The sequence below is a fragment of the Stigmatopora nigra genome, chromosome 6 (assembly GCF_051989575.1).
Source record: "Stigmatopora nigra isolate UIUO_SnigA chromosome 6, RoL_Snig_1.1, whole genome shotgun sequence".
Taxonomy (NCBI): domain Eukaryota; kingdom Metazoa; phylum Chordata; class Actinopteri; order Syngnathiformes; family Syngnathidae; genus Stigmatopora; species Stigmatopora nigra.
The window spans coordinates 13722694-13737152 of NC_135513.1; the positions used below are offsets into that span (position 1 = coordinate 13722694).

At 41.0% G+C, this 14459-nt stretch overlaps 2 protein-coding genes across 2 annotated transcripts; both read right to left on the bottom strand.

The window, feature by feature from the left end:
- Positions 1-887: 887 nt before the first annotated feature.
- Positions 888-9112, bottom strand: gaa2 (alpha glucosidase 2). The gene is given in 21 exon segments (XM_077719138.1): positions 888-1583; positions 1861-2007; positions 2076-2240; positions 2689-2787; positions 2858-2999; positions 3490-3638; positions 3810-3961; positions 4028-4161; positions 4229-4346; positions 4810-4894; positions 5010-5123; positions 5193-5303; positions 5364-5495; positions 6022-6140; positions 6203-6322; positions 6724-6820; positions 6904-7069; positions 7478-7623; positions 7727-8263; positions 8359-8455; positions 9096-9112. Coding segments are annotated over 21 exon segments (2910 nt in total). The 3' UTR covers positions 888-1520.
- A 989-nt stretch (positions 9113-10101) lies between these two features.
- LOC144198229 (uncharacterized) lies at positions 10102-13804 on the bottom strand. The gene is made up of 6 exons (XM_077719139.1): positions 13589-13804; positions 12669-12778; positions 11565-12508; positions 11359-11521; positions 11189-11275; positions 10102-11099 (listed from the first exon to the last, which is right to left on the bottom strand). Exons 2-6 carry the CDS (start codon positions 12757-12759, stop codon positions 10414-10416), a joined length of 1971 nt encoding a protein of 656 aa, XP_077575265.1. The 5' UTR covers positions 12760-12778; positions 13589-13804; the 3' UTR covers positions 10102-10413.
- Positions 13805-14459: the final 655 nt, after the last annotated feature.

A 14459-nucleotide genomic window follows, 5' to 3' on the forward strand; every position in this document is an offset into this window, starting at 1 on the left:
CCATGCCCACCCCAGATGTTAGTTATACAATATTTAACAGTAATATATGGTTAAAAAAGGTGTGGTTGTTGCTCTGTTCTCAATCCGTCTATCCTGTCAATCAGATGGGTGTGTCAGAATCACTCGATACTTACACCCACACAAAAGCCGACAAGAACACCGCCTAGATGCGAGTACTACAAAAGCAACCTGATGTTTTATGCAAATTACCCTCTAAAACTATCCCTAACCGCTAATAAAATGTGCATCAAATTCATATTTCAGTTTCAGTATATATTCTGAGTAGTAATGGTTAATTCTTTTAACAAATCTGCATATTTTCTGTCCAAAATGTAATGTGAAACCTTTCCAATCAAGAAAATATGGAAAAAAACATGGCCACCTGAAGAAAAGTCCATACGCGTGTTTGTGTTAAATCTCAAAACCACAAAACTCCAAGAAGAGCATTCCAAAAGAAAGAAAAAAAAAGATAAAACTCTTTTTAAGAACCCCCAAAAAGTGTCATGGCTGCCTGCACTTGGTGCACCAGAACGAACACAAGCATTGTAGCCGTAAAGCCCCCCACAAACAAAATAGCTAATCCCCCCAAATCCCGACAGGAAATGCTCTTGTCAGAGAACAGAATTCTTTCGTAGTGACCCCCACTGCTCATTTCTTTCTCTCTCCAGGCTTCCCGCCCCCTTAAAAGGAATGAATGAGTGATTTATGACTCATCTGGAATGGGTTAGCTTGCGAACCAACTGGCCCTTTTAAAGCCTTGCAGGCGTGGGCTTATCATCCACTGAAAAAAGTGATGGGAGAAAAGAAAAGTTGGCTCAACAAACAAAAAAAAGAAGAAAGAAATGCTGCCCTCCAGTGGACGCAGGGTGCATTACAAGTGAAAAATATTCTCTTGTGCAAATACTTTAATTACGGCCATGGTGATATTTAGAACATAATATCAGGCAGCAAGTAGCATCTCAACAACAAAATGCTAATGAAATCACAAGGCACATTTGTCCATTTCACAAAAGATTGCCAAAGTACAAACATTCACAGTTAATCTTGTTATTGCACATCAAGTTTTGCCTTTGGGATGATGAGGGCAACCTCCTTAAATAAACAATCTAAACCCTACTGAACATGCATTTATGGCCATTTGTCCACAACAAAATGCATAATCTACACTCTTAATTCCATTTAACTAAAGTTGCTATTCCAATGGAGGCTTTTTTATCGATACTACTTCACCCAAAGAGATCAATTCACTCCCAGAAAATGGTTCATTTTGGAATTCTAGCGGTCATCAAGGGTCTATTCTTTCTTTCTCGGTGTACAAAATATAATCTAAAAATAGATTTTGAAAAATAAACTCTTGCCATGAACGTGCACGTGCTATAAAAAAAGTCCTTCTCCAAGGTTTCAATGTACATTTTCAATTCAGTCATCATAACCAATGACATTCTAACAAAAAATGTACTGAAATAGAAATGTGAGGGTCTCTTGAGCTTACTTGGTGATAAAAGTAACGGTGGGAGGCCTCACATCCAACTGATGGTGAAGTTCTGACTGAGTTTAAGGCCCAGATTTTCTACCGATAAAACCTGTAAAAAGAGAAAGGCAGTCAATCAAATGCAGTAAATGAGGTAAAAGCCACAAACAGTGCGACAAAGTATGTGAGTAAAATGTCAAAAGTATTTAAGTATGCAAAATGGTATATAAAATAATGTTTAATGCAAAAATTATTTGATTTCACCCAATTTCTACTCATGTTTACACCAGCACATGATTTATTTTGGCCGACCACCCAAAACGACGTGTCGTACCATACCTGCCCACCGGGTGTCATGTTTAAATCCATATTTTAAAAGGATTTCTCACCTGGTTCCTCATGTAAGCAAATGCAGCATCTTTGGAGTTAACCTGCACCTTGCTGGGCTTTTCCTTCACCCCATAGAAGGACGCCGACTGCACCGTGATGTACGTGGCCTCCAAGTGGTTGCGGAGTACCTGTGAGGTCATCGTTTGCTACCAAAAAAATTATAATAAGTCAGATTTGCTTTGTAAACATGACATAATTTCATTTTTTTAATCACCTGAGCCACGTTGAAGACGATGTAAGCATACTGGCCGTTCTCGAAGGTATCCAAAGTCTCGCCGTCATCCCAGAATAAATCGCCGTGGGCCGTGCCGTTCTCGGAAAGCGCGGAAACCAGATGAAGTGGTTGACCACTGCTCACCCATAAGGTCAGATTGGGAGTCTGTCCATCAAATGCAAAGTAATACAGTCATACCTCTACTTACAAATTTCTCCAGGTACAAAAATTTCAGGTTACAACATTTTTTATATGCAAATGAGTGACTCGAAATACAAAAAAGATCCAAGTTATCCGCTATTTTATTTCGCTACCCTCTTGTTAGGCCTCCCCTGGTGGTAAAATATATCAGAGAGTTGCAACTACCACAGCAGAAGGGTTCAGTCAATGATGAGTCAGATACACACATACAAAATTGTGACACTTTAACCAATTTTAAAGGGTTTAGTTAGTAGTTGTGTGGGGACTAGGGAACAAATTACATATAAAGTACACCTCTACTTACGAAAGTTAGCAAAAAAAGTTCTGGAATCAATTCTTTTCGTAAGTAGAGGTACGACTGCACCCGTAAAATATCCAACCTATTCATTTTAGTAGATAAAGTGGAGAATACCTGTGTGGGGATAATGGAGCCTTCCCTCAAATGCAGGTTTATCTTATCCAGAGGGGCGGAGAGTCGAATTTCTTCACCCGTGCTGTTGATGGAGTCGCCCTTAGGTGGAAGGCAAGATGTGTGAGAACGCCGCAATATTTTGACTGTTGGACAGCGAGATCTTACTTACTGTGTAGTAGTCGTACCACAGGCCTTGTGGGAAATAGCCCTCCACAGAATCCACTTGAGGGGTTAACACTGGAGTAATCAGGAGGCTCCTCCCCCAGAGGAACTGCTTGTCAATATTGTATGTTTTGATGTCGTTTGGAAATCTGTGGAGTACAGTCTTTATATAATTTGTATTTACTTTTAATTCATTTGCTGCCATTGTGGCAAGGCTAGGCGACCAATCCATTATGAATGGGAGATCCGAACAAACTCAGTCAAAATGAATTGGATTTCTATTGTTACAAATAGCATGCAATGAATTAAAACTAGGGGAAAAAACATTTTATCTTACTTAAAATAATAACCGGCATCTATAACTAAGTTTTATTAATATTGTATTGAAGTATGTAGTCACAAAATAAACAATATTTATTCATACATTTTTTTAAAGTAAGATTATAATGCTAATTGCTAATTTTTACATTTTCAAATACCCAAAAATAGCTTCTTGACCTAAAAAATGCTGGGTAGATAAAAATATGCATTTTATCTAATAAATATCTAAAAATAAGCAATCTGGAATAGCTGTTCACTAGCAAATACTGTTCTGGAATGGGTGAAAATGCACCAAAATAAATTGATATTTTTACTTACTCGAACATGAGTGGCCGAGCGACAGTGTGCGCCTTTGCATGAGCGTGATGGAAGAGCGTGTAGAGGAATGGAAATAGCGAATAGCGCAGTAGTAGAGCTTTTTTCATGGCGCCGTTAGCCGACGGGCTGAAGGCGGTTGGGTCTTGGGCCTACAAAACACAACCAATCAGAATTTTAAGGCAAAAACACAAAGAAATTTGACATTATATCGAATGTCTCGCTAACAAGTGGTTAGCTGGGATCGCCTCCAGCACCCCAAAGTGACCATTATGATGCCAAACGGTTTGCAAAATGACTAAATGGCGTTCTCGGAATTTAACCTTCATGTCGATAGCGTTGTGGTTGCGGCTAAAGGGGTAAAAAGCGCCCAATTGCGTCCAGCGAATACAAAGCTCCTCCTCCGATTGCTCACTAAAACCGCAAATGTCAGCGCCCACCAATGGGATGCCTAGAAGGTTAAAAGTCAAAATTCCTGAAACGACAGAAGAAAAAAAAGAATCCAGTTATGGAAAAACACAGTTTTATAAGACCTACTTACCAGCTATGGAGGTTTTAAGATCCTCCCACTTGCTCCTGTTGTCTCCCAACCAATGGCCAGTGTACATTCCCTGACTGGGGAAGGTGGAGCGAGAAATGACAAAAGGTCGTTTCCCCAAGATCCTCCTCAGGGCGCTGGAGAGGAGAAAAAATGGCGGATGAAAAGGCGAGAATAACAAGTGGATTTTCTTAATTTACTGACTTTGAAGAAGCGCGTCCTTCCATGAGTCCGTAAAGGCTGTGAAGGTTGTAATGGCTGGATAGCTTCTGTTGTGCCGAGGCGCACAGTGTTTTGGCTCGGAGTAAGCCTCCCAACACTCCTGAAAGTTTAGAAGAAAGTATATGTTAGGGAACAGGTGTCACAGTAATTTTGTGAGGTATACTTTCTGTTTTAGGATCAAATTTGAATACAGATTGGAGATGAATAGAGAATATTGTAAACCTGTTCTACTCTTATTGTAACTTTAGAATGTATTATTGAGCCTATTTCTTATTTATTTATGATAATTACATGAATAATAATTGCTGTAATCTTAAAAAAAAAAAAAAAAGTTTGACAACCAACTTGGGGATGGTGTTTAAAAAATGTTGGTGTCTTTGATGAAAAAAACGCTGTAAAAAGTTGAACTAAAAAAAAAAAAAAATCAAAAAAGATGTCAAATCTAACCCGAAATTTGAATAAATAAAAAATGAAAATTCAGGCTATCTTAAGAAATTCAAGAAAGCTACCACAAACAAATGTTATATTAATAAAATAATATTTTTCAAGGATTTTATCCTTACCTGGCATATATGGAGGATTATCCAGATTATTCGATGGGCAGCCATTAGTGGAGCCATCTACGAAATTTGATGGTTCATTCATGTCCTAAACAAAATTACAGTAAAATAAAGTTAGAACCTATACACCAAAAATCCTAAAAAAAATAAAATGGCAGCCAAAAAATAAACAAATTCTAATTTCTCATATTCAAAACACTTACAATCCATAATCCGTCAAACTCCACCTGATCATGAAACGTCTTGAGATTTTCATACCACCATTCATGAGTGACATTATCAGAAAAATCGGGATACGCCGTTAACCCTGGCCACACCTAAAGGTTGAAAAAAAGTTTAATTTCCTGTACATAGCACCCCCAAGTATGCATACTTATCATTCTCACCTTCCCAATCAGTGTTTTTCCTTCCGTGTCTTTGATAAAAACGCCTTTTTGGAGTCCTTCGTCTTAGGGTGGGTAAGTTCCTTCGGTCTGGTCGCTGCTGATGCCGACGTCCTGGTGGGAAAGTCGGTCAGATGTGGCCGATGAAAAATGCAAAAAAGGGGCGGAGCTTACAATGATCATCACGTAGCGTTGGTGGTGAGCGTGTAAGTCCTTCACCATGTCGGGCAACGTGGCGAAGTTAGTCCGGTCGTATGTGAAGTCAAGACTGTGTTCCATGTAGTCGATATCGTTCCATTGGACATCCTTGGGGACATTTTGAAAGTAGAATGGGGACATTTTAAGACATTCTATCAAGATATATTACAAGGTTAGAGCTCTTTGATATTGTCATGGATTTTTGTATCAAAGAGATGCATGGCAATTAATAAGTATGCATTTTTTTATGTTTAAAAAAATGGCTTTCATTCATTTATTGGCTATAATCTTACATATTTATCTTATTTTGTCATATATTAGCCGCCTTTGCGTATAAGCCCTTAAAATTGGCTTAAAATTTATTGAATTTGACAATTTCTCGAGTATAAGCCGGGGTAGCTGATTCACAATTTTCCCCTCCATATTTATGGTTTTAATAGGGAGTGCAATTGTGTTACTTTGAAGGGAAAATCTTAAAAATAATCGCACATGGTATTTCTAAGATGCTGTACCCTTGATTCAGTCATTTTTTTTGTTACAAAGAAGGCTTATATGCGAGAAAATATCATATATGATGGAAATTGGCAATAAAAGGTTGTTATGAGGATATAGCGCCACCTATGCTTTGACCTACCTGAGGTATGTCATCGTTTCTCATGCGCTTGACCAGGTCCCAGGTAGAGCTGCTGGATTTAGAACCCCAGCGACACAAGTGGTAACCCAAAGCCCAATAGATGGGCATGGCTGGATGACCTAAGGACAATGGGACATTTTGTCATTCATGCCTTGTATGTAGATGCTTGAAGGTTCAATACCTATGACGTCCAGATATTGTTCAATCACAGTTCCCGGTTCGGGACCGAGGAAGACGTAAAAGTCGAGGATTCCGCCGATGGTGCGCCAGGTGAGGGCTGGTCCGGGTTGCAGTACCACATCTGGAAGACAGGAAATGTGAAAAGGGTAAAGATACCAGTTTTAAGGACTACAGTAATCCCTCGTTTATCGCTTTCAATACGATGCGTTTTTTTCCGCTATTAATAATTTTAAAACAATTTTTTCCCAAAGTTCATCAAGTCATCAGTCATTTAGTTTCAGAGAATGTTTCAGCACGAAAAAAGTGCCTATTTTTACAGCAGCCTGCTGGCGGCCATCTTGGGTAGGGCAATGGTTGGAAACTAGATCTTAAAAAGTACATAAAACACATTTTAGATTTGGATCCAATCAAAATTAAGACTCAAACCAGACCAAAATGAAAATTTGCAGGAAGATAGTCTAAAATATCTGATTTTATAAAGAGTGGCAGCCATTTTGAAATTCAAAAATGCTAAATACTGACCCATTGCATTGCTGTTAAGGAGGAAGAATCCATGTGCGTTCTTCTCCTCCTCCATGGCGAGGTAAAAGGGATGAACTCCATAGAGGTTTGTTTTTTCCTAAAAATTTAAACATAGCGAAATGGTAAAGTGTTTTCCAAATCATCGCGACACATTTGTTGAGGATGCAGATTTCACATCACCATAGGAGGCACATCTCTGGCCCACATGGTGAGTGTGTTCCACTGGAAATCGTGTAGGAAGTTGGCACGGTGCTCCCCTAGCCCGTAGATGAATTGGCTGGCCAAAGAGGTGGAAAACTGTAGGAACTGGTCGGCGTAAAGGAGAGGAGCCACGGTGGTGTTCAGACTGAAAAATTGACAAAAAAATATAATCAATTTGGAAATAATTCCCATTACTTAATTTTGGGTCACTTTCAATGAATTTTTGGCAATTTCTGGGACACTTTCTATGAGCTTGGATCAATTCCTATAATTTTTGGGGCATTTCTGGGACACTTTCTATGAGCTTGGGTCAATTCCTATATTTTTTAGGCATTTCTGGAACACTTTTTAGTTGATTGGGCCAATTTCTATGCATTTTTGGGCAATTCCGGGACACTTTCTATGAGCTTACTATGACTTTTGGAGCATTTCTGGGAGACTTTATAAAATCTTGGGTCACTTTCAGCCTAGTAGCTGCATTTTTATTTAAGAGGTAGTAGACAACAATGTCTTTTTAATGTCAGGCCCATGCTTGTAAAAGTGCACAACTTACAGCACAGCTCCAGTAGAGTTCCTCCTCACAATAATACCAAACGGCTCCTCGGAGAGCTCCACGACGTAGTCAGGACGTTCCGCTTTCTTGGTGACGGTGGGCACGGAAATGGGGACCTCGTATCGAGGATTTGAAGGGTCTGTGATCTGGTTTTAGGGTTAAGCAGAACAGATTTTTCTAAGCACAAGCATGAACGGAGCCAATACAAAGTGAGAAATGTCAATTCCGATTTCCAAACAAGAGCCTTACCCTAACACGTAGCCTCGTGTCCGTCTCGTAGCGGACATCCAACTCCAGCGTCATAACATCAGCAGGGTAGTGAGTCTTCCCGTCTTTAACGAGCATGGCTTTTTGCCCCAAGCCGGTTTCCTCAACCGACTTGATGGAGTAGGATGGGAAACCCGATGGATAAAAACACCAAGGGATACCGCCATTACGTCCCGTTTGTTTTCCCTCGGAAGCCACGAAGCAACAATTCCTGGCTTCGCACATCTCTCTGGTAACCACCACTTCTCTCTCCGGGTAACAGTCAAAACGCCAAGCCTCCGAGGTGAGAGCGCAAGCCTCGCGGAAGCGAGAAAAGGCCTCCGAGACGTTGGCTTTGGAGCTCGCTGGTGGCGGGTGGGAATGCGGTTGCAAGTTGGCGGGGCGGTGAAGCCAGAAAATGGAACCCACCAACCAGCCAGCGCAGAGGAGCACCAAAAGGGCGCCAATTGTCAGCAGACCCGTGGTAACCGAGAATGGTAGACGACGGGGAAGTAAAGACGCTCCTTCGGTTTGCGCCAACTTTGGGACAAAAACAACATTGGGAAGACAATTGATTTCAAGGTTGTGACATCCATTCCGCAGGTATTACAAATACGTCAACTTTATTGACTCACCGGGTCGTCATCATCGACAAAGTGATTGACATCAGATAACTGCACATCTTCGGGGTGCATGAGTTTGTAGGACGCCATGATGTCGCCGCGTCTTAGTCTGAGATAGTGAGAAGGACAAAGTGCAATGAATTATAGGTTGCAGGTCGGATTGTTTTCAAGTGATGTCATAAAAAGCAATACATATACTTACTACACATGCTTACTAATTTTGCACCAGTAAGAAACAAAAAAAGTTAAGTCATACAATTTAAAGGTTCAATTTATTTTAACTGGGAAGACTTTGAATGTGAAATTCGTCCCTCTCATTCAAAACAGGTTTAAAGCCAGTCTTTTTTAAACTTAACATAGATATTCAGACATTCCAGGTGTACTGCAAATATAAATAATATGTCAAATAAATAAGGCAAACGAAAACCAAAAGGCTTTTTGACTAGAATTTTTTTAAAAAAGGGTTCAATTAAAGATATTTTTCTCCGCAAATTAAATGTGTATACTTAAATATCTTCGTCTGTGTGGTGACTATTTTTTAGAGGGTTTGTCACAATTAATACGACTAAAACACATTTTTTGTTGCCTTGGAAGAGTTGGTTAAATACGCCATGTTGTTTTATATTAACACTTTTTCATCTATTTAGCCTAACCGAAAGTCCACACCGTTTAAACCGTCCTAATGACCAACTTTATCACGTAAACAATTATACTTACTGAATGATAACACGGAATACAACTGTCTTTACCTTCTCTTTTTCTCCATTGAGAACAACCACATTTTAAACTACAAAAGTTAGCATGAAGGTTATGTCAATTCTGACATAGGCGGTGATGTCGTAGCATTAAAAGTAATATTATTACGAGGCAGATAGCCTGTCACAAGCAAGTCAATAGCTTAGCAGTAATTAGCACCACTTGTGAAATGAATTTGAAAATGTGCTTACCTTAATATTAAGCAAACAAATCAGGCCACCAGCTGCGGAAAAACATGACCTCGGGACCATAAACACGTTTGCAAAATGCTAATGTAGCATGTGGCGATGTTTAGAACCGTGGTGCATTCAATGACGTCGTAAATGCGACAACTTCTGGTCAAGAATCGTCCCATTTACAAACATTTCTCGCTTTTCATCCCAAATATGAGCTACTATTGTTTCTTAGCATCACTAGCGAGAATAATAATCATGCAAATGTATTTTCTACTTATGATTACATAAAACAAATTAGGGAAAAAGTACATCTATAACGTTTCGTTTTGCATTGTTTTAGCGACGTGTTGCATTCAGGAACTGTGACGAAATGAATCAAATTGTCTGTAAAATTCGAAAAACGTTAAATTTGGGATTAAGTATAAAACATTGTATTAAATAGTGAATCCTTTTATTTTCATGGTTCGATTAAAATCGAACTGAAAACCAGCCTTAGCTTTTGGGTTAAACAAGTTGAACCAGATATTTGATTAATTAACACACCATAACAATTAAAAAATGTACACCAAGGCAAAACGGTTTTTAGGCATAAACAAGATAAAAACGATCATTTTGCTTTCCTTATCTGTACTGTAGTTCCATTTGCTAGTGTTCTTAAAAAAAACATTAGCTAACATAAAGCGTAGCAAATACTGCATGAAAGGATATCATTCTAAAAGTCTCATATTTAAATGCAAGGATAAATAAGTGATGTTCATTAGTGTTCATAATGCTTATTTCAACTTTAGGAGTATACATTAAAGCTACTGGGGATATACTCACAGAGATACGACGTCCAAACTGTTCCACAAAGCGCCTCACTTGGTGCAAGTTTTTGTTCCAACCTGTCAAAAAGACACTTTTTTTGTTAGCTGCCAGCCTCTATCATGTTCAAATGGGATCAGAAAAGCCAGTCCTCGAGTACCCCTATCCAGCCTCCTGAAACCAAACCAGAATCCTAAACACTAGGATTCCGGACTAGCTTGCTAATGAGTTGATCATTAGATTCAGGTGTGGGAGGGAGATAAGAAAAGGAGACCGGATCAGGGGCACCTAACGGACTGGAGTCAGTCACCTTCAAGTATGCAAGTAGAGTTTACACAAATAGCTCGTCTATATTTTTGACAGTGATACACCTTTCAGCTTGGGAGCCATTGTCGGATAGTTCGTCGTCTCCCGGGGATAAGCCGGACCGTAGCATCTGATGTTTACGTTTGTGCAGCCTGAGGCTCTGTGAACGGCTGAATCCACGTCCGCACAGGTCGCAGCTGTATGGTCTCTCTCCTGTGTGCAACCTTAGATGGTTCTTGAGGCTGGATGAACGCGTGAAGGTCTTATCACACTCGGGGCAGTTGAGCTTATCCCCAAAGTGGGTCTTCTCGTGTTCCCGTAGTCGTCCCGACTGGTTGAAGCTACGTTGACATAGCGAGCAGTGGTAGGGTTTCTCTCCAGTGTGCGTAAGCCGGTGGCGGTTCATGGCACCAGAGTGAGCGAAGCACTTGCCACATTCAGGGCAGGCAAAGGGTTTCTCCCCCGTGTGGACTTTCTGGTGGCCTTTGAGTTGACCTTTCTGGGTGAACTGCTTCCCGCACAGGGCGCATTGGTAGGGTTTCTCACCCGAGTGGATGCGCATGTGGATTTGGAGTGCCGACATTTTGTGGCAGTCTCGGCCGCAAAGGCCGCAGCAGTATGAGCTGGTGGCCTTGCCGTTGCGTCGCCGATCTTTGGTTGCCGGGGACGTTGGAGGAGGGGCTTTCTCCACGTTGGATGTGATGGCGCCATCTAAATGATATATATACACATTTGTTCTTGTTTTTAAAGTGTTATGGGTTTTTTTTAATAGAACCAGTGCTGGTCAGATATGTGCTTACTGTTGATAACATGGTTATCATTTTCTTCTTTCTTCATTGGAGGTCCATTTTTGTCCTCAGAAGGACATTCTGGAGCTGAAGTTTCTTCTGGGGGGAAAACATCAAAACAGCAAATGAGTTGAAATCTCATTATTAATGATCTTGAAATATCATGTATCAAGTCCATATACCGCACAAAGCTTTTTCCTCCTCTTCCTCTTTCACAACGACACTAAGTTCCTTTTCATGCTCGATTGGGTTATTTTCAGGGTGGATGTCCTCTGAGAGAGAAGCGGGCGAACAAGAGGAGGAAGGTGAGGCTTTAAAGACCGGTGTATCTTGGAGTTCCGATATCTAAAATGAGAAGAAACAACAGGTTATGTAAATACTTCCACCGCCCAGGATCCGAAAGACATCTTTTCACCTCAACGCCGCTACTCTGGCCTTCCCGTTCTCCCTCCGGCGACGCCCCTTCTGAGCTTTGTCCGACATCGGCCACGTTTCTTCCCTGCACGCACGACTTCCGGTGGTTCCTCAAAGTCCCGGCCAGGGAAAACTGCCTTCCACAGTCGGTGCAGGCGTACGGTTTCTCCCCGGTGTGTATGCGCGTGTGCCTCCGCAGCTCTCCCGGCGCCACAAAGGACTTTTCGCACTGCGCGCAGCTGTACGGTTTCTCTCCGGTGTGCGTCCGCATGTGCGTGGTCAGCGTCCACTGCTGTGCGAAGGTTTTACCGCAGTCGGTGCAGTGGTACGGCGTAATGCCGGTGTGCAGGCGTTCGTGGCGCACCAGCGTGCCCGACAGGGCGAAGCGCTTATCGCAGAACGAGCAGCGGTATGGTCTCTCACCAGTGTGAGTCCTCTGATGGTCCCGCAACTCGGCGGCGGAGTTACAGCTCTTCTCACAATCCGAGCACGGGAACTTCTTCCTGGTGAAACCGGCCACCGCTTCGGAATGCATGGCGTCCAGGTGCGTCTTGAGGTGCCAGTGGCGAGAGAAGCTTTTTAGGCACACGCCACAACCGTATGGACGCTCGCCCGTATGCGTGCGCCGGTGGAGCCGCAACTCGCCCTGGCTGGCAAAGCGCTTCTCGCAGAAGGTGCATGGGAAAGGTTTCTCCCCCGTGTGGACCCGTTCGTGGATCATCAGCAGACCCTTCTCGGGGAACCTCTTCTGGCACACGGGGCATGGGAAGGGTCGCTCCCCCGAATGCGTGCGCAGGTGGCGCTGGAGCTTGGAGGCATAGGGGAAGTCTTTGCCGCAGACCGAGCAGCTGTGGAAGGAGGCCGGTTTATCCTTTTCGCTCGGGCCCGACGCCCTGGATAAGCTTTCGGCGGGCTCTCCTGAGGAAACAAAAAAAAAATGGAATTGGAATGGAAATTAGCCCTGGGCTACAATCTTATATATGTTAATTAACTTGTATAGAAATATTTGCTGTCTCTTATGAAATAAATCAAACTCATACTGAAGACAGAACTAGTTTTAGAAGAAAAATAAACTTACGGATGTCTGACAAGTCCACTTCTTCTCCATCCGAGTTGATCAGGCAACCGACATCCTGATGTTGCTCTTCTTCGCTCATCATCATCATCATCACGGATGACTCAAAGTTCCTGCAACAGAAGCACCATATCAACCATTAATTTATATATTTTTCCTTTTTTAAAAACATGCATTAGATTTCAGGTCTTCAACTTGTAGTTCTATTCAACATTAATTCATATGCACAAATTAATAGCTTATTTCTCAAGACTTCCTTAGATATATACTTTTTGTCTTCAAATAAAAAATGTCGATTTTGGTGGTTTTAAGATTATAAATGCATTTTAGCAGGCCGTTATTCCTAACATAGCTGGATGTCATCCATTATGAATCTCAAGGACACCAACAGAGAGGATGCTTTGTTCAAAAGGGAGTCTGTATCAAGCCGGGCCTTAGCACAAAACCACATTGCAATTTATAAGATAAAAGGTGACCACAATGAGCAACTTAACAAGACATATCTTACGCTTAATTAGCCTAGCGTTTTACCCAAATGGTTTACTATAAGCTTAACCAGTTACACTCCACTCCGTTGCCTAGATAGCTTAGCATTAGCCCACTCAGTGTATATTTTCATCTTTTTCCCCTAGAAAACCGTGTTTTTTCCTTACTCGGACAGTAGCAATACTTCATGTAAAACACACGTGAATAGACATAAAGGTGTCATTAATGATATTATTGTCAGCCGGTTTGCTTGGCGTTTACTTAAATTAGCAATTAGCGGCAGGATTAGCCACACAGGCTAATGATTTTAAAAAGTGCTTTTCTGTTTATGCTAGAATTAAAAGACACGGTGTGGAGATAAACGACAAAGACGGTAACGTTCGTGAAGTCGTCTTGTTAACAATAATAATAACAATAATGAAAAAGAAGACACCAACCTGAGCCTTAAATGTCTTCCCCCAGGTTACAAAAAAGTAGACAGCCGATAAAAGGTTTTCTTGAAGGTGCCAAACAATTCTTCTCCTTTCCCACTTCCGGTAGCATAATGATGACGTCGCAAGCTAAATGCGTGTATTATTTACATTGTTTAACTTAGTAAAAAAGCGTTTTATTCAATCAGCTATTGTCGCTTAGCATCGGGGGCGGCACAGAGACTTCCGGTTAGTTTTTTCCTATTACATAATAAAAGTCGAACAACGCTTTGTTTTATTTTTGAGAATACAGTTTAAAAAGTTAACACAACTATGAAAATATATAATAAATTTAATGTGATCGCCATTTGGGATGGTAAGCAGCTCAGATAATTAATTAATATTTAAAGTGAAAGCAGTTTTATTTAGCAGGGCCAGCGAGTCTTACAAGAACCACTTTAACTTCCGGCTTTATATCGTAATAAAAGTAGCATTTTAAATTGTTTGTGCCTTTACAAATAGTTAGTTTGTTAATAATGATCTTTCTTCCATTCAAATAAATAGAATTCAATTGTATCCAGTCAACATCACAACAGAGAATTTCATACCTGCCAACCTCTGCCGTTAACTGCCCTTATTAATTATGATTTTTATTTTCCCCGTACAAAAGTCGATGTACTGCGTACATGATTTGAAATGGTAAAAAAGAGGAGAAAATACGTGTAAAACGTACAAGTTGACAGGTATGGAATTTAGCAAATTAACAAATTGAGAATTTTGGTTGTCCACAGTGGCCTCTAGTGGCAGAGGATAACGATTCCCCAGCTGCAATACTCAGTATTCAATACAACTCAACAAAGGGATTCAGCACCAAACTTTGAAATGTAGGGGTCAAAAG

Coding starts and splice junctions, on each gene's coding strand:
- LOC144198229 (XM_077719139.1), bottom strand. CDS start 12,759: ATGATGATGATGATGAGCGAAGAAGAGCAACATCAGGATGTCGGTTGC. Junction 12,509..12,668: donor AGTGGACTTGTCAGACATCC/GTAAGTTTATTT, acceptor TTGTTTCCTCAG/GAGAGCCCGCCGAAAGCTTA. Junction 11,276..11,358: donor GGAGGAAAAAGCTTTGTGCG/GTATATGGACTT, acceptor TTTTCCCCCCAG/AAGAAACTTCAGCTCCAGAA.